We start from the raw sequence: 18,390 nt of genomic DNA on the forward strand, positions 1-18,390 counted from the left end.
TTGGCACCAGAAAAATTTTTGTTCCTTTCTTCAGAAATGCTTATGTGTTTCCAGGCCTTCTGCTGTCTGTTTAATTATTTCCTCCTCTATTATATTTCTAATTTTATACTGTATTTCTAATTATGTAACCTTATTAATATTAAAAAATATTTAAAAAATTTTTAGATCTTTTAAAAATCACATTTCTCTGTTCTGAATTACTACTTTTATGAATACATTTCAGCTTTGATTGGAAATAAAGTATCTACACGTTTCAGTTTCTGAGGAAACGCTTTAAAATATGGCTGGAGCACACTCTAGAGGCTCAAAATTTCAATGGCAGATAAATTACCCCAAATTTATTCGTATATCAGATCTCATGATTTTGAAGCCAATCTCATGACTTTTTAAAGCTTTTTTTTCGTTTCTGATGAAGATTTGAAGCAAAATTTGTGAATCCTGTGGATTTCCTCATCTCCCATTACTCCAGAGGAATATCTTTTATTACTCTTAATCTGCTGACAGGGAGCTGGGTTTTGTATGTTCTGTTAAATCTTATATCTAGGCCAAAGATTGATGGCATTCTGCCAGTTCATAGAGGTGCTAATATTATTTCTGTAGTGTTTTGCAAACTAGGAATATTTATCCTGGTATGTTTTATAAAATAATTTTGTCCTGAAAGGAACAAATGCTGCACTTTTTAGATTTTTTTGGAGGACCAAGATACAAGTATACATAAACTACAAAAATTCTAAACAGGTCTCTGGATGTAATAAAGTTGTAGAGGACTTATTATGCCACTTTAAAAGGGTCACTACCCTACATGGGGACTTTGTGTCCTCTGCTGTTTTACATCATAGTACAGGACTGGAAAGTTCGCATGGCAGTATAGGAAGAGCAAGCTTGCTAGAAGTCCTGATTTATATGTTGCTTCAAATAATTCAAGTTTGACCATGTGCCTACGCATCTTCACTTTGCAGATTTTTTTAATCTGTATAATATTTTCAATCAAATGTGTAGCAAAAGGATTAGTGCATTTTTTGGACTGGTGACACTTTAGGATCATATTTAGTAACAGGTTCATGTTACTCTCTTGAAGGATGGTGCAGATAGGGTTGAATGTCCAGTTGAGTGACCCAGACAGCTGAATGCTGTCACTGTATCTTAGCAGCAATTTGTGAAGTCATTCATGATGCTTCTAAGCTGTTAAATAGGCAGCTATCAACACTGTCAAATTTTTGTTATTATTTTCAGCTATTTGTTTAACATACATGTTGCCTGCTCGGATTGTGTTAATCATATACTATTTTATGCTGACATGCCTCAATGATGAATCAAGCTCAGGCATCCCTCTCTGGGTGTGAAGCCCACGTGCAGTGATCACAAGACCTTTCTTTTTTTAAACTGCAGTTGCTGTCCCTGTTCCCACTTCTCTGGCTGGTCATTGCTTCATTACACAGAAAATGTGCCCTCCAGGCCTCTGTCCTACATTGGCTATGCTGCTTATTTGAAGAATTTGGGGCAGAATCAGGCATAACCAGTAGCAGCCCTCCTGGGTTCAGGTTCCAGGGATGTGCTGCCTGTCTGCAGAGGAGCTGGCCTGGCATGGAGCCACTTGGCACACTTTTGCTGTCAAGACTCAGCAAGTGCTCAAGACGTGGGGATGTGGTCAAGGCAGCTGAGGGATGTGCTGATTCAGCATATCCATGCTGGAGCCCAGATTCCTAATCTGTGACCTGTGAGCTAACATTTACATTTGGAACAGGTGGCTGGGGCTATTTTCTCTGCTTGGTAGAGAGCCTTTACATTTTGGAAATTGTCTGAATGACTGTTCAGGCCTGTGAACTGCTGTGATGGTAGTTACCAATCCCTGGCAGAGACCATGCAGCTGCAAGTCAGGGATAAAAAGACAGGGGTAAACTGGACAATGCATCTGAGCAAATCTTCTTCCTAAAAGGTATGGACCACTACATAAAAGTAAAATTTTTGATTCAAAATTGTCCCTGGATTCTGGCTTAGAAGTTGAGAAAGCCAAAGTATTTTCATTTGAAAACTAAATGAAAATTTTTAAAACTTCTACTATATTTTGTTAAAAAGAAGATTTCAAGGCAAATTTGTACTTGGCCATTGTCACACTTTTCCATCAGAAGATGGTTCTACCAATCTTAGTGGACAGTTTTCAAAAGCAGACCAAATAACAAGTTTTTCTGTCAACCAAAGCATCCAATTTCTTTTTAAAAATAAATTTAAAATATTTTTTTTTAAGTGGCCAAGGCATTCATTGGCATTTGATCCTTACTAGCATTCTGTATCACTTAAAATCCTGAGTGTGTCTGAACTCTGGTTACAGAAATGGTTTTGGCTGTACAAACTACTGATTTCCATGTGCATGTGCAGTGAAATTCCTCTGGGCAGAAAAGCTTATATTTCAAGAGTAACTGCCAGTAATGACAAAGAAAAAGAGGATAAGTAAAGTGAATACAAAGGAGGGAGAGAACACCAAGAAAGAAAGTAGGAAATAATGTCCCATGTGACTGGAGTCAGAGTGGGAATGAGTGTTCTCGGGGTTTGATCTTGAGTCTTGGGATTTGATCTTGAGTCTTCTCTTCAGTTACTGGTTTTGGTGGCTAGTACTGATGCCAGGTAAGAGATCTAAGATAGTTTGTATATACCATATATACTATAATACTTTCCAACTAAATAAAAGTAATTCATAGCTATACATAAGACAGGATATTCATAAGGAAGTAATCACCCATACATGTTCTTTCAGTGAGTTTGCTATGACTCTATGGCTTTTATATTATTAAAAATTGTTCCTGACTGTGCAAATGCAAATAAAGGCATGGATTATTTTCTGCTTGCAATACTCTATGTGTGCAAAAACTACTGCCATATCTATAGCTCAAGGCTAGGGAAAAGTCAGCGTGGAATGGGCTTGTTTCTATGTGGAAGTTTAAACGAATATTTATTCACACACCACTGACTGTAAATCTTGAGAAAAAAATATTCTTTTTGTCAACCTTATTTTAACAGTGGCAAAATTAGCAGGTTTATTTGATTGTTAGTTATGCTTGGATATTTTTTAAGATCTTCATATAAGTAGGTTTTGATTACTTACTATTTATTTACTACAGGTTAGCTTTCAAATACACTTATTTTTAACTGCTTGCACAGATGCCTTTGTCCTCTGCTAGAATACAGGAGGAGAATTACTCTACAACAGAATTAAGAGAATAATGCAGCAGCTATATTGTTTTGAGCTACTGTTGCACACATGTATGTGTAAAATCAGTGTGGACAAAAATCATACTGCCTGAACAAAATTTGTATGTGCTGAGCAGTCTGAAGTTGGGGAGAGCCTTTCACTGCCAGAACGTGACAGGAAGGAGAAGCTGCTTCTGGCAGAGACACAGGATGAAATTAATTCCCATTCATTGAGCTCATCTTACTGGTAAGAGGAGGCACTGTAAGAGTCACTATTAAGAAACACTGCTAAGAACATCAGGGAGCTCAGCATACTATGCTTTTCAGCTTTTGTGATTTTATTAGGTGCCTGGATGAGGTAACCTCTTGAAATAGCTGAGAGGAAGAGAAAGGAAAAAAAGGATGCTGGTTTCCTGACATCATCCTGCCAAAGAAATCCTATGGCCTCTTGCTAATACCAAGAGGTTCATTTTGAGTTGCTGTTTCCTTTATCATGAAGGATATGCTAAAAATCTGGGATTTTTTTCTTTTGTTTTTTTTCCTTGCATATTCTTGAAGAGTCGATCAGAGATATTCTTGTGAATGTACCTTCACATCCTGGAAAATCATATGCAATCACCATAAATGTTTCAGTCTTTCTGGTCTTTGGTGACCAAAGAAAACTCCTGTTTTATGCCTGCATTTTAAGACCAGAAGTGAGAATGATGATTATTTAGCCTGACATTATCCACAGCACAGGTCACATCTCAAGTCAGAGTCACGGAGGTTGTCTTTGATAAGGGGATGCTGTCTCATCTGCTTATTCAATACTGAGTAATAAAATGCCTTGAGCTTATTCCTATATGGATTTTTTTTAATGTCAAGGTGATTACCATGAATTTCCATAAGCAAATACTATTGCAAGGAAAGACTGGCTATTTTTCTCTAAAATTCATTAATTGCTGATCTTTAATTTATAGATGTAATTCTAGTTCAGGTTGTATTTTAGATTGTAATTTAGAATTAGGGGTTTTTTTGTGGTGTTTTTAATTGTTTGATATATAGAAGTTTCTGTGTGAAATCATTGGGCTTGAAACGACATCAAAGTTCATTCAGTGCATCTTTCTGTTGCCAGGCAGGAACATGTGTGGATATATCCCTTCTGACAGATACTGGTCTAGTGTATTCTTAAAGGTTGCTAACAATGCTAAGGTTGCAGTACCTCTTCATAAAAGCTGTAAGGACATTTTCCCATGTCCAATCTGAATTTGCCTTCCTGCAGTTTAAACCTGTTATTTTTCATAGCATTTACCACAGACAAGAAAAACACATTATTTCCATAGGGTTTGCAATAGCCTTTCTATGTATTTGAAGATAAATTCCATCTTTTTGCATAAGTCATAAATTTTGTGTGCTGTGCTGTTGTTCCTGCCTTGCATTCTCACTTTTCCCTTGCTATTATCAGTAGCTTCATTATCACATGTATCTATTGTCATTCTTACCGTTCTCTCATTTTTGCCTCAAGTATTTGGAGTTAGAATCTTTACAGTGAGTAATTTCATGACAGTGAAACATCAAAACTTGCCTTTATATTTTATCTAAATTACGCTATTCGCTGGTAGAGACACAAGATTTCTAAGGTCAGTTCAACTAAAAATTCTGTTAAGTCATTGGAACTTAAATGTTTGATTTTGGTATTTTTTAAAGACTGATTTCCATTTTCAGCTGTCCAGAATGAAAAGCAGGTAAGTGCAGGTATCCCTTGCATTTGCCTCTGTTTTCAGGACGTCAGACTGGATGAGTTCATGGAAGTGCCATTCCTTCCGTGGAAATAGCTTTGAGCAGCAGGGTTTTGTATCTTGCCCCTTAGAAGGCTTTAACTTGAATTAGCTGGATGGCCTGTGCTACCAGCTGGTGGAGAGCTTTTGTTGTGCAACAGTGCTTGCCCTCCATGCCCAACTTCCAACCATAAAATGTCTGTGCTCCCTTCAAGACAGACATGGATCATTTCACCTCATAGAATCCTAGACCAGCATCATGGAATAACTTAGGTCAAAAGGAACCCCTGGAGGTCTCTAGCCCAGCCTCTAAGCAACACTTATAAAGGACTTTTTCTAATTGGGTTTTGAGTAAATACAAGCATCTGGTCTGGTCTCCTCTACATGAGATAACACAGAACCAACTGTTTCCCAGGTGGAGCAAGGCCAGCTTTCCCAGCCTCTCCTTCTGGATGGTGTGCTTCAGCCCCTGGACCATCTTCGTGGCCCTGTGCTAGACTGGCTCCAGATTGTCAGCAAGTCTCCAGCACTGGGATGCCCAGAACAGGAGGTACTCCTCCAGATGTAGCTCCTCAAATGGGAATAATGACCTCACAAGCAAGAGAGGAAAAAAACACTTCTCTTGGCCAACTGGCTATTTTCTGAGTGCTCAAGGCAGCAGGGGGTTGATATATCTGAAATAAATTTTTTTGCATGGATTTAGAAGGGTTTTTTTGCTTTTTTTCACCTTTTGCTTCAGACTGCTTATATGAGTTTTCTTCAAAACAATATTTTTGCTTAGTCCCCATGTGTGTAGCTTGTATTTAGAGCTCAGCATCAATTTGAATGCCTCTCAAACAGTCTTTATCACTTCGTCTTGCTACCAGTGCTACATGCTTCCTGTGTCTCTGAACAGATCATGGTACTTAATGATCTGGGACATGGATCCATTGTAGGCTTTCATTGTCCAAAGCCTTTAAAGGAAAAGCTGTCTGCACATCTCATTTTCTTCTAGAATAAGTTTCAATATTATTAACTGAATATTCCAATTATTTGCAGCATTCCTGCTGTCAGTGTATTTATACCTCCCTGCCTGAGTAGAAAGCTGAGGCCTGATTGCACTGTGGTCAGCAAACTCACCCTTATTTTGGGAGCTCAACTGGCTGTTATGGAGGGGTAGTTTCCATTTCATCTGAGCACATCCTGTGCTAGTGAGATAATTCAATCATGAACATATGTTACAGGAAGTACAGATGTAGCACATTAGGGTTTTTTAATTTATTCTTAGACTTATGACTAAAGGGCAGTGTCAAAGTTCATGGTCTAAAAGTGAATATTTCGTGACAGTCATCTTATTTTTAGGTCCCTTAACTTGAAACAGGATTTCTCTTGGCTTGAGTGGTGATCAAAAATATATACAGCTGTAATTTGCAGTGAACAATTAAATGCCTTTATGGAAGCTAAATTTGCTCATTTGAGATTCTAGTGTTTATAAACCTAGTAAAAGAACAATATTTGACTACAAAAACTGGAAATCTTTCAAAGTTTGTTTGCTTAGTTTTTATTTTCCTTTTGGAAGAGGAAGCTAAATTATATCCAGCTTTGTAGTCCTGCAGGCATGATGTGCCATTGTTTCTCATTTCATTAGGTAATTTGACTGTAAGTTATATATATGTGTATTTCAGATAACCTATACTGTTAATAAATACACCCCTAAAATGTGCTTTAAAATAAAGCTAATTATCTGCAAATCAAAAGGTACAAACGAAGTCTTAAATAAAGGTGTCTTGGGCTCAAATTTTGATCTCTTAATTTATGGAATAGTAGCTGCTCCTCAAACAGTCTTGCTGTGTCTCTTTGAGGAGTAAAGCCTATCTCCATGTGAATAAGATTATCCAAACCTTGTCAGCCAATATTTAATTATGTTTCATTACTACTACAGATGATCTGCTCTTAGAGTTGTTCAGGCAAAGATCTCAGTATGTCTATCAGGGAATAAGTAAAAACTGTGGGGTCACTTTGTAGCTACTATTGTTTAAGTCAAATACATTACAGTCTGGTTTTGTGTAATGCTTACATAAGTTTATATGATGTTGAACTCCTTGATTCATGATTCTTTCCACTTGGAATCTTCAAAGGCTTACACCTTTCCTTTGAATCAACTTGGATATTAACTGAAAGAGCATAGATAAAGATCTCAAGTAGTTGCAGACTTCATCACTTTATTACTTTCACTTCTTTTTTTTTATGTATGCAAAATTTTTAGCTATGGTCCAAAACCCGTGTTGCATTTATTAATTAAAAATTTGTTGCAACTTCTGCATAAAGAAGAACCTTTGTTTACATCAATATTCAAAACCCAGAGAAATTCAGAACAATTTTCCCTGGACATGAATTACTTCTTCATGTGTTACAAATGATAGGAGAGAGTAAGGAAGGAAAATCCCTGTAAAGGTCCTGTCAGAATTCTCTCCATTGCCTTTTAATTTGCCAAAAATGGAACTTGGTATTCACCATAATGAGCTATGAAGCTTGGAAAATGTACAGTGTTCATGTATCAGTGTTTTCTCTCATTCTTGTGCAGTTCCTCTGCACTGCAGGATAGTGCAATTGTGTTTGGTGATGAATGACCAGCCTTCTGTAGCAACCAAGAAGCATCCTTCCTGGAACGATGTTAAGTGCAGATTCAGAGGGAAGTGTCCTCTCTGGAGCTGGTAAACATTCCAGTTCCTCTTTTCAGGCAATAGCAGCAGTGGATGGTGTCTTTAACTTCTTATTTGCCATTTCAGAACATTATGAATGGCAGGAAACAGCAGCTTTTCCTTAGAAATATTTCATATATGTCTGAAAGTTTTGTTCAAGCGACTATTTTTACATTTGTTTGAACAAAAATAGTACAGCTGTACAGGCATGACAGTGGCCAATGGCATTTTTCTCCCAGCTGGTTTAGAAAAAAACCCAAGCTTGAAGTTAACTTCTGGATAGCTTTCTTGTCAAGAACAAGATGTTGAAACTGGCACAGTGAAGCCCACTTGTGAAAGATCTGCTTTCTGGTGCCTCAGTCTCATCTGTTCCATATCTGTTGAGTTGTCCAAGCTTGAAATCACAGGTAGAGTTGAGCTGGTGAAAGCTTGTTTCCCATGCGTCTGCTCATTCCATACAGGTTTATATGATCAACTCCTTAGCCTGGGAAACTGCACCGCAGAAAATTACTTTTTAAATATTTTTCAGCTACAAGTTTTATAGAATGGTTTATTCTCATCCACAGAAGTTGCCATTGATCAAATTTGTCTGCTGCAGTGATGTCTTTTAAATAAATGATAATACGAGATTTTTTACTTTATGTTTAGAACAGTATTTCTCCTTTCTTTCATACTGAAATTTAGGGTAGAAAAAAAAATCCAGAAGTGGGCTTTGAATTTTTTTGTTACTTCTTTTTCATGTAAAACTTCTATTTATTTTGTGCAAATTTGCTTGAGCATGAACTTTGGTGTTTTGACTTCTGTGTTAGTTAATTAAATAATCCTATTTTCAAGAAGGACAGTAGACACAAATGTTTATAATGTAATGTAGTGGTGTCAAACTAGTCATTACAGATCCAGAAAGTCTTGTGAGTTTAGGTGGAACAAAATGATGAGAAAACAATGTGGGTTTGAATTGTGAGAACTACACTTTATTTCAGGAGCTTTTTCTTTTTTACCCCCACCCCAACATTTTTTTTAGGCTTTATCTCATTTCCTAGTACATATTTGGAAGGTTAAATAGCTGGATCAAGTTATGTTGGTGGTGCTATTTCTTGCCAGTGGCATCAAGCTCTGACATTCAAACCACAGCAGAACAGCAAAGCAGCATTTGAGCATCTCTGTGTACATTAGTTATGTCAGACATCAAAGCGGAAGACTCACATTTCGGTCTGACCCCACCCATATTATTAAATTTTAAGATTATGTTGATACTGTTGTGAGTTAAACATCAAATATAAATTGGTTATGAAGCATTTCTTAATGTTAAACTACCTCAGATTGCCTCAATTGGTGCAATTAGACGGTGAATGTAATTTACATGTTGAGCAGTAGAAAAATTCTTCCTTGTACTAATAAGGATACATTAAACAATGTCTCCAGCAAATTTCCTTCCCTTAACATCCTTTGCTTCTTATGTTATTGTTTAATACACTTCCTAATCCTAAATTAGTGCAGGTAGTACTGATGTAGTACTATTTGACATTGATGCAGTGATTGCAAATTTTCTTCTGACCGACATACATGGTAAGAAGATTTTTATTTCTGAACACAACAATTATAGACTTGTTTTGCTGTTGAACTGAATATGCAAATAATTATGGGGAAAACAGGCAATGCTCCAAGGAAAGGCTCCAGTTTCCAAGTCCAGTCCAATTAGTAAAGAAGGAAGCTTTTTTACACAGCTTTTATCATGGTCTGTTTCACTGATCAGACAGAGATTCTTAACAGAGATGGGACTGAACACTCTTCAGGTTGAAAGATATCTAGGTATAGAGCCAGTCCATTATATCAATTACTGAGTAATCTAGTACACATTTATAAATATCATCACATCAAGACATCACATGTAACATGCTAAAAATACAGAGATCTGCAATGCTTTGAAGGTGCCCCAGAAAATACAAGGTAAACACTGAAAAACTTACTTCGTTTAATTAAAAGAAATTTTTGTCTTACCTATGCACTGCTGTTCCTTTCCGTAGCTATATCCAATAAGCAACTGGAACATGCCTTCTGGAAATTGGCTGAAGCACGTGGTAGCAATGTCTGCAGAGCTGTCTTCAAAACAGGTTTTAGATGAATACAGAAACTCTCCATTGGGAGCATAGAAAACATGGACAAAGAAAAGGGAGACAAACATTTCAGGCAATCTTCACCCCAGGGTTCTTTCCATGTTTTATAGCCCAGTTCCTGTGTTTAAAAGCAGGAATATGTCATTACTTGGTTGGAAACATATGGTTTAACACAAGGCCATTGATTAATGAAAGCCTGACGCTCTCCTTATAAGGGGCATTTTTATATGGGGTAGTAACTTCAGTGGGATTACAGCTAGAATCATAGAAATCATTGAGGCTGGACAAGACCTCCAAGGTCACCAAGTCCAACCTTGGATTGAATACCACCATGTCCACTAACCCATATTATGAAGTGCCATGTCTACTTGTTTTTTGAACTTCTGTGTCCATCTGGGGATGGTGACTCCACCACTTCTCCAGGTAGCCTGTTTCAATTCAAATAGGCAACGTTGCAAATAGAATATGAGGGCAGACCTTATTTAGATTTTGTTTGCTAAATGGTGGTGTCACCTGAGCATGAGAACTCTAGGAAACTCTAGGAAAGGACGCTTATTTCTCCTTTCTAATCAGCTCTGGTGTAACTCTGTATGTGCACCTTGGCTTTTATAACATTGTAGATCTTTAGGGTTCAAGGCCTCTGAAAGACATTGTTTGGTAAGCTGCTCGCCAAGTGACTACTGATTTACCAGAGCATACTTCTTAGTTTTATTTAGCCAAAATTAAAAGCACTGAAAGTTATAATCACTGCCAACAGGACTGTAAAAGCCAAAAGAAAAGACACAAGATTAGTGTCCTTAAACCCTGGGAGCTTAAAGAGAAAATGGTAGAGAGCTGAGCCAAATAATCATAATCCATATCTGTTGGGTGGCTGCAGTTTTAATCAGCAAAAAAGAAAGAAGCCAGAGGTGCCCAGAAATTTCAGGGCAAAGCACAGGATTTCAGCTGTTGCCATCTCTGTATATTCTGTCTGAGCAGCTTCTACAACTGGCCCTCCACTTCGTTTTGGTACCTGGTGGCAGCACCCCTGAAAGCCCTATAGTGTATGGAGGTGAGGCTCCCATAAACTAGGTAAGCCTACAGCAGGCTTAGTGTTTGGTTTCTTTCAAAAGGAGCACTAGGAGACCATCTTACTACTTATTGAGAATGTCACAAATAAATCTGAAGTGAGAGAGTGTCACAAATAAATCTGAAGTGAACTGGTGATGATACAAAGGTCTATAACCTAAAAGAATAGAATGGAATTAGAATAGAATAGAATAGAATAGAATAGAATAGAATAGAATAGAAATAGGGGCTGGAAGTGTGCAGATGCTAACTGTAAGGCAGATGGTGACATTTATTGACTGTAGCATTTATTGACTGTAACATTTATTGATGGATCATTAGAAGGCTTCTAGTGCCTTGGCACTTCAGTACCTACTGCATAAGAAACAGCCACAGTCAACAAATAGTACTGTAGGACTAAAAATAAAAGCTCCATCAGCTCACGTTGTCTCTTGCAAAAGTAGTCCAGAGAGCTCTTGAAAGCCTGATCAAGCCACAGATATTCTGTCGAGCCCTGCTGCACACCAGGCTGGGGCTCTGGCAGGGTGCCAGGGGAGCAGGTTCCTAAAACCTTCCTCCGAGCATGCCCTGCTGTCAGTGACAGCCAGTGCAATCCCCATGCCCAAAAAAGCACGAGAGTGACCCAGCAGATGGTGACACTTGCTGTGCTCTAGGGCGGCAGCAATTCCCCTGTGAATGGGAACTAATCCAGTCTTACAGTTTTATCAAATGTGTCCAGTATGTTGGCCACCTATACAACTGTGAATAAGAATCCTCTCCAGACCTCAGCAGTTTACCAATCCCATCAAAATCAGTTATCTTTCTCTTTACCTGAGCAAAGTGTGGAGATCTTGTCATAAATACACTGATAGAAGAGCTATATATTTTGATGCTGCTGCTCAGTGCATTGACCAACAGCTTCTATCTACCTGTGCTCTCTTCCCCTGTCTCATTCTCTGTGCTGCCCTTCCATCCTCACACACTTCAGAAATGTCTTCAAACTGTCTGTCTACCACTAAGGACTTCAGAGTAAAGCAGAGGACAGGCAGAGGAGCAGCAGGATGCTACTTCACTCTGGTAATTGCTGTGTGTTGAAAAATAAAAGAGGTATAGATCTGTAGCAAACTTTTACAGGATTGAAAAATCTGAATACAAAAAGGCTCTACAAAATGCAACCAAGGGTCACTGTGTGTAGCTTCCAACTATGTGAGCCTATATATCAGAGAAGAGGATTTTCTTCCATTAACCTAGTTTACTAAATGTATTTTCCAAGCGGCAATGAACGAGTGTCATTAGCATTCACTGGGAGTGAGAGATTGGCTTTGACTGTGGTTCTGCTTATTTGACTTCTCTCACTAAACCTTATCCATCATGATGAATGCTTGGCCCACTTTGATTCTGGTAGGCGTAATGCAAAGTCTGCTGGGGAACAGAGCCTGGGCGATGTCCAGTCCCTGCTACTGCAGCCAAACCAGAGACTTGCTTTAACCTGCACATTATACACCCCTCTAAAAACAGTTGAATTATTCACCCTGATCTTTCTTATCAGCATTGAAAATTTTTATGGCTAGAAGAATCAAATATATTTTCCTGATTTCCAGCATAAATTTATTCAGGACCTTCTTATATCCATTTGCTCTTGTGCTAGCATTGTCGTGCAACTTAAATAGCTGCATGCCTATCTGTGATATTTACCCGCTGGTGTATTTATAGATGGCCCTCCTGTACCCTTTCTCAGGCTTTGTTTCACCAGGGCAAACAAGCTGAGTTCCCATAAGATCACTGTCAGTCGTCTAACGACTCTGTTGCCGTGTGATTTAGTTTTTCCGGAGAACAAATGTCCAAGTCTCTGTGCTATACTCCAAATGAATTTCTACCAATGACTCAGTAACACTCTTTCTTACCTTTATTCTTCCCAAAATTCTTCATCAGATAAAATTTAGACTCCAATTTGCCTTTTTTATGGATGGTCATGTCAGTCCCCTGTGATCAAAGCTCTTCGCAAATTTGAGAGCTCACTGTTTAAAAATTTCATAGATTCATCAACTTTTAGGGAGCTGTGACAGCTTCCACCAGCTGGGGATCTGCATGTGATATTTCAGCTTGCAGGACACAGCTTTCTCTGCGTCTGGCCTGAAATGGTGGAGCTCACTGCCAACTCCCCTCCCCCAAGACCTTCCACACAGGAACCACTGATTTCCTTCTGTCCAGCCTGCAATGTTAAAAATGCACTTACTCCAGCTCATGCTACCAAAATACAGGGCAAAATTTGGGAAATACTGTTCATTCGTTATACATTTGTTTAATAACATCTGAAAATCTCAGCTCTTTTTTTTGTTTGTTTGTTTAAATTCAAAACATTTTTATTCATTTTAGTCATTTTGATTTCTCGCTGTTCAATTCTTATCCTTTATTTCTTTCTCAGTCCTCATTAAATGTGAATAAAACTTTTGAAACAGCAATTAAAATAGGTTTCTTTCCGTGGAGAGAGCCCAAGTATGACTGTGCTGCTGCCTATTGTCCTGTTTCATTTCTTCCTTTCTCAGGTCTATCCTTCATCTTCCATCATCTGTGATTTAGACTAAGCCCCTCGTGGCAAGGACCTTCATTTTATATTCATCTCTGCTGAAAGAAGAGACACTTATTGGTTTCTGAAAGTATAAAGAATGTAGCAGATCAATGCCATTATCCTGAACTGCACTTAGAACACAAAGGCAGCATAGCTCTTGAATTGATGCTCTCAGGAGCACAGCTACATTTTGGGCTACTGCAGACTTGCCAGAGGACTCTGTATATTTCCACCTAAAGAGGATAGCCAAGGTAAAAGCTACAAAAGCATGAGTGATTGTGATAAAGCTTGTAACACAGGAGTGTCTTAGTTGCCTCGTCAAATGCCAACAAAAATTTAGACTGCTAGGATTAAGATAGCCAAGGACTTGGCAGCAGCCTGGGCTCTGAGCTCAATGAGAGCATGGTGCCAATAGGCTGCCTTGATTTAAAGTAAAGATGTGGTGACAGTATTTTTGCTATTGAGTAGACCCTAAGGCACTTGCACAGGAGGCAGTAGAGCAAGTATACTAGAGGCTTGAGAGATTTGACATCTGTGATGAGGGGAAATAAATGAGGAACTTGAGCTCTGAGACATCTCTTTCGCAGCTAAAAGCTCTAATGATGCTAAGCATCCTGTTTCCCCTCAAATTCTGCAACAGGTGCCTGCAACCTCCATAAAGGAAGAGGTGTAAAAGCACCTTCTTTCTTTGCTTTTTTTTCCTTTTTGGGGATGGCTTGGACATTTGTGTATTTAACATGCTGCATACTGTGATCCCTGTTTGAGAGGCCCAAGCCTGCCTGGCCACCCATCACTCTGCCCTGGAGCCAAGCACTGCAGCCCCAAGAATCCTGCTGCTGTCACCCTTGGCTGAACACCTGCTGTCAGAGTCCCGTGTTTGTATTTCTGCTCAGCACTGTATCTGCTCCCTGTATGGTACTCATTTATTTATGCTCAATTGACAGGCCTCTCAGGACCAAAAACTTTGCATCTGCCTATTAAAATACTTTGCAGCTTGAAAGATAATGGAATAATTGGCTCTCTGTTGCAGGTTTTGATTTTTTTTTTAATTCATTGACACTGGTGCCAGTACCACGCAGCTCATCGATCTGCCTTCCTGAGTTCACCAACACAATCTTTGGTGAATGGGTTTTAACTGACACCTTCAGCTGACAGGTAGTCAATCAACAGCAGAGAGAAATGGTGGTATTGAACTTGTGATAGCTGCTTTCAGGAGCTGCAAAAGACTAGCTCCTCTACAAGCCTCAAGATACTTTTGAAAGGTACGTTTAACTAGACATGGAAATACACCTCTGAGTTGAACACAGAAGTGTGCTTTGCTGGTGTGAGGCTTTAACTACAGAGAGATGTAAACCTCCCTGGGCTAAAACTACAGACATAATTACGTATAGCATGGGAACCCCAGCTCAGCAATTGATCCAGCATGACCCCTATATAGCTAATTACAGACTGTCAAGGCAATTTCTGTTCAAGCTGGACTGATAATTAATTAGTCACCTCCATGTTGAAATCCTGACCTTGGTTTGGCACAGGAAAAACACATAGTTTTGTATCTGGCCAAAGCATCTCATTGCTGCCCAGGGGCAGGCAGACAAAGTATTAACAGTTAAATGAAAAATGGCAAACGAAAGTCCAAAATTAAGGAGTAGTGTTCTTTACCTGCTCTTTTCTTCCTCTCCTGCTCTCCCTCCTCCAAAGCAAATTGCTCAGGCTAAAAGACTAAATAAAACCCACAGAAGTATAATTGTCTTTTGGAGACTTTCAGTTAATTCATAGCACAGAATAGAGGAAGTATCTCTACTGGTAACTTTTTGGTCAAATTGAAAACTGGCAATTTATTCCTGCTGTTTTGTCTTTCAACTACTTGCTAATCCATGGCAGAAATTTACCTTCTACCTCGTGCCTACCTGGTTTCCTTAGTAACTTCTCATAAAAATATGACAAAAGCTTGGAAAAGACCAAATAAATTGTCAACTGCTTAATCTTTATTTATAGAAAATGACGTGCTGTTAAAACTACTAGATCTTTGCCAAAGCTGCCTGATGTATTCAATAGAATATTGCTTCCTTTCTTGTTCAAAAAAAGGTCCAGATATTATTAAACAAAAAAAAAAACCAAAACAAAAAAAACAACCAAAATATAAAAATCTTTTTGCTTGCATAAAGAGATTTAAGATCTGGAAGTTACCTGGACCTATGTATATGCTTCACATGTATCCTCTATTTATGAGAGCCAGTTCCAAAATTATTTTTTCAGCTTTGCATATATTTTAAATGCTTTGCAGAAAAAAATTGGTTAAAATCGTCCATCTCTGATGCCTTCAGAAAGAACTTAGATGATTGAAATACTATCAAAATGGATGCTTGAATAAAGATGTCATCAGTTTATGATTTAGAAGCAACAGTGGGACCAAAGTCAAGACCTAAGAGAGTCCGAACATGTTTAATTGTGAAACAAAGAAGGAGTACAGATTTGCAATAATTATATGTTTAATTGTTTGTGTTATTTCAAAACTCCCAAATTTTGTTATTTCAAAAACATGGGCTCCACTCGCTGGATGGTGCAGATGCCAAACATCTGTATGTCCTACAAGTTTGCGTTATATATGGACAGTACTGGGGCACACAGGAGGAAAGAATAAAACAAGGGAGCTGTGCAGAGAGTTCAGGTGATTTGTAGTAAATACCTTGCAGGGGAAAAATTGACAAGAAAGGAAGCCAGGAACGGAGTGGCATGCTCCTAAATCTTTTGGGTGCTTCCATTTTTTCCCTTTCAACCTCTGGAAATGGTTTTCCTACTTGTGTCAAGCTTGTTTCAAAAGTCTCCAGGCAATCCATCCACTCAGCTTTCCAATGGCAAAGAATTGCCATGTTTGTGTTCTTCATAGCCAGCAAATTATTGGATAGGAAGCTGTTGCTCAAAATAAATGTGGAAGGGTGTACAGTTAAGCACAGAAGAATGGTGAGGAGATAGGTAATGGACGGGATAGGTCAGTGATATCCCAGCTATTGCTTGTAATGAAACCCTGTATGCTTGGTTAATATCCCTATTCTGCATTGTGATTTGTTGTTACTCCATTGCCTTTGGATGGGATTTCCCACAATGTGTCGTGTATCATGCTCTCTACTGTAATCAGCCACACGCTTTTCCCCTTGTTCATGTAGTCATCACATCTTTCACATAAAAAGCTTCATGAACTCATGCCAATGGTTTTTGACCCTGGACCAATAGGGATGTCCCCACGTGCTGCTTACCTGGCTCGGGAAACTACTGGGGAACCCTGCTGGGGCTGCTGAGATAATAAATGCCTTCTGACCATTCCTGTGGGCGTTGTGCTTGGTTATCCCACCCTGCTTGAGTTTGGGTGGGCATTAATACTGGCAGAGCCCAGTGTGCTGCTCTCACCTCAACCAAACAAGGAGCAAAAGGAAAGACAAATTTTGGAAGAGGTATCTACCTAAGGCATCAGAGTTTAAGAAAATCTGCACCTATTACGAGTTAGAAGGATATTGAATGTTGAAATTAGATTGGCTTGTCTGAAATCGACATGCTTCTCTGTCTTTCTGGGCTGGCCTGTGGTTTGGGAGGAGATTCCAGGTCAGAAGAACCTACCAGAGCTGCTGCTGAGTGACTGGGATAGTGGTGGATGCAGCACACCAGGCTGGAAGCAGAACAGCAGAAATGAGTTTGGGTTGGCATTATCCCTCTAACTCTGCCTTGGAGGCGTTTTACCCCTCGAGGGGATCAGGTGGGGCAAGAAGGGAAGAGGAGAGAGCAGGGGCTGTGGTGGGATCACCTCTCCAGGTGTGTGTGCTACATCAAGGAGGCTGATGGCAACAGAGGGACCCTGGGAGCCCGCACCAGCCAGATCCTACCAAAAAAATACTGATTGCTCAGAGTGTCCTGTCCAAGCAAAGCCTCGAGGAATGGGTTTTGTCAGAATAAAAGGCACAGGAAGGCTCTGTTTCAGGTTAGCCGTCACACTCCTGAGTATTTACGCTGGCTTCCCAGCGGGTGCCGCAGACCATCGCGGTGGAAGCTGGCGGGAGGCGCTCCGGGGATGGAGCATCCCGACAGGCGCACGGCGGGGATGGCGCACACCGGGGCGATCCCGCGACCCGGCTGCTGGGCCGAGGCTGCCGAACGGGTTTCCTTGCGCGAGGGAACGACGGGCAAAGGCGGAGATGGCGTTAATGCGGCCGGTCGCCGGGAACCAGCCGCCGGTGCTCCCAGAGGCAGATGGTCGGAAATCAGCGGCCCCGAGCCCGGCGCCGAAGGCTCGGGAGGTTCGTTCCCTGCGCGACGGCGCTGTCCGAGGGAAAGATGAGGGGCAGGGGGATCCCGCAACTTTTCCCCGCGGCCGGCGGTGCCCGGCGGCTCCCGCTCCGCTCCCTCCCCGCTGCGCGCCCGCGGAGGCGCCGGCCGCCCGCTAGGGGGAGCCCGCGGGCCGCCCCTGTGCGCGCAGCGGGCGCGGAGCGCAGCGCGGGTCTCCGCGGGCGCGCGGCCCCCGCCCGCCGCCGCTGCCAGTGATGTCATGGGGCGGCGGCGGCGGCGGCGGCGGCGGCGGGGGGGCGGGGAGGAGGCGGCACTGCAGCTGCATGTGTCTGTAGCGGCGGGGCCGGGGCGTCGTCATCTGCATTCACATGGGGGCGGCGCCGCCGGCCTCCGTCTGAAGCCCCCGCCGGGGCAGACACAAAACCCACGCGAGGCGCGGGGCGCCGCGACCCCCGCCCCGCCGCCGCCATCGCCATGAATTCGGCGGAGCAGACCGTTACGTGGCTCATCGCCCTGGGCGTGCTGGAGTCGCCCAAAAAGACCATCTCCGACCCCGAGGGCTTCCTTCAGTCCTCCCTGAAGGACGGCGTGGTGCTGTGCCGCCTGCTCGAGCGCCTGCTCCCGGGCACCATAGACAAAGTAAGTGCCCGGCGCCCCCCGCCCCGCCGCCCTTTGTGCGGCCGGGCCCGCCGCCCCCGGCCCCGGCCCCGCCCGCGCCGCCCCCCGAGCCGGAGGAGGGACCCCCGGGCCCGGGGAGGGCG

General features: G+C 41.2%; 1 protein-coding gene across 5 annotated transcripts in view; it reads left to right on the plus strand.

Annotated features, from left to right (window-relative positions):
* The first annotated feature begins 17,929 nt into the window (after positions 1-17,929).
* The window catches only part of ARHGEF7 (Rho guanine nucleotide exchange factor 7), a 118,284-nt gene continuing 117,823 nt past the window's right edge, over positions 17,930-18,390 (plus strand). Inside the window, exon 1 of one of the 5 annotated variants that reach the window (XM_085053034.1) lies at positions 17,930-18,268. In XM_085053034.1, the coding sequence (XP_084909160.1) occupies positions 18,104-18,268 (165 nt within the window). In that variant the 5' untranslated portion in view covers positions 17,930-18,103. The remainder of the gene's footprint in view (positions 18,269-18,390) is intronic. The other 4 variants (XM_085053029.1, XM_085053056.1, XM_085053065.1 and 1 more) reach the window with 4 other exon arrangements.

This window comes from Lichenostomus cassidix, chromosome 1, assembly GCF_008360975.1.
Source record: "Lichenostomus cassidix isolate B80296 chromosome 1, HeHo_3.0, whole genome shotgun sequence".
NCBI classification, from domain to species: domain Eukaryota; kingdom Metazoa; phylum Chordata; class Aves; order Passeriformes; family Meliphagidae; genus Lichenostomus; species Lichenostomus cassidix.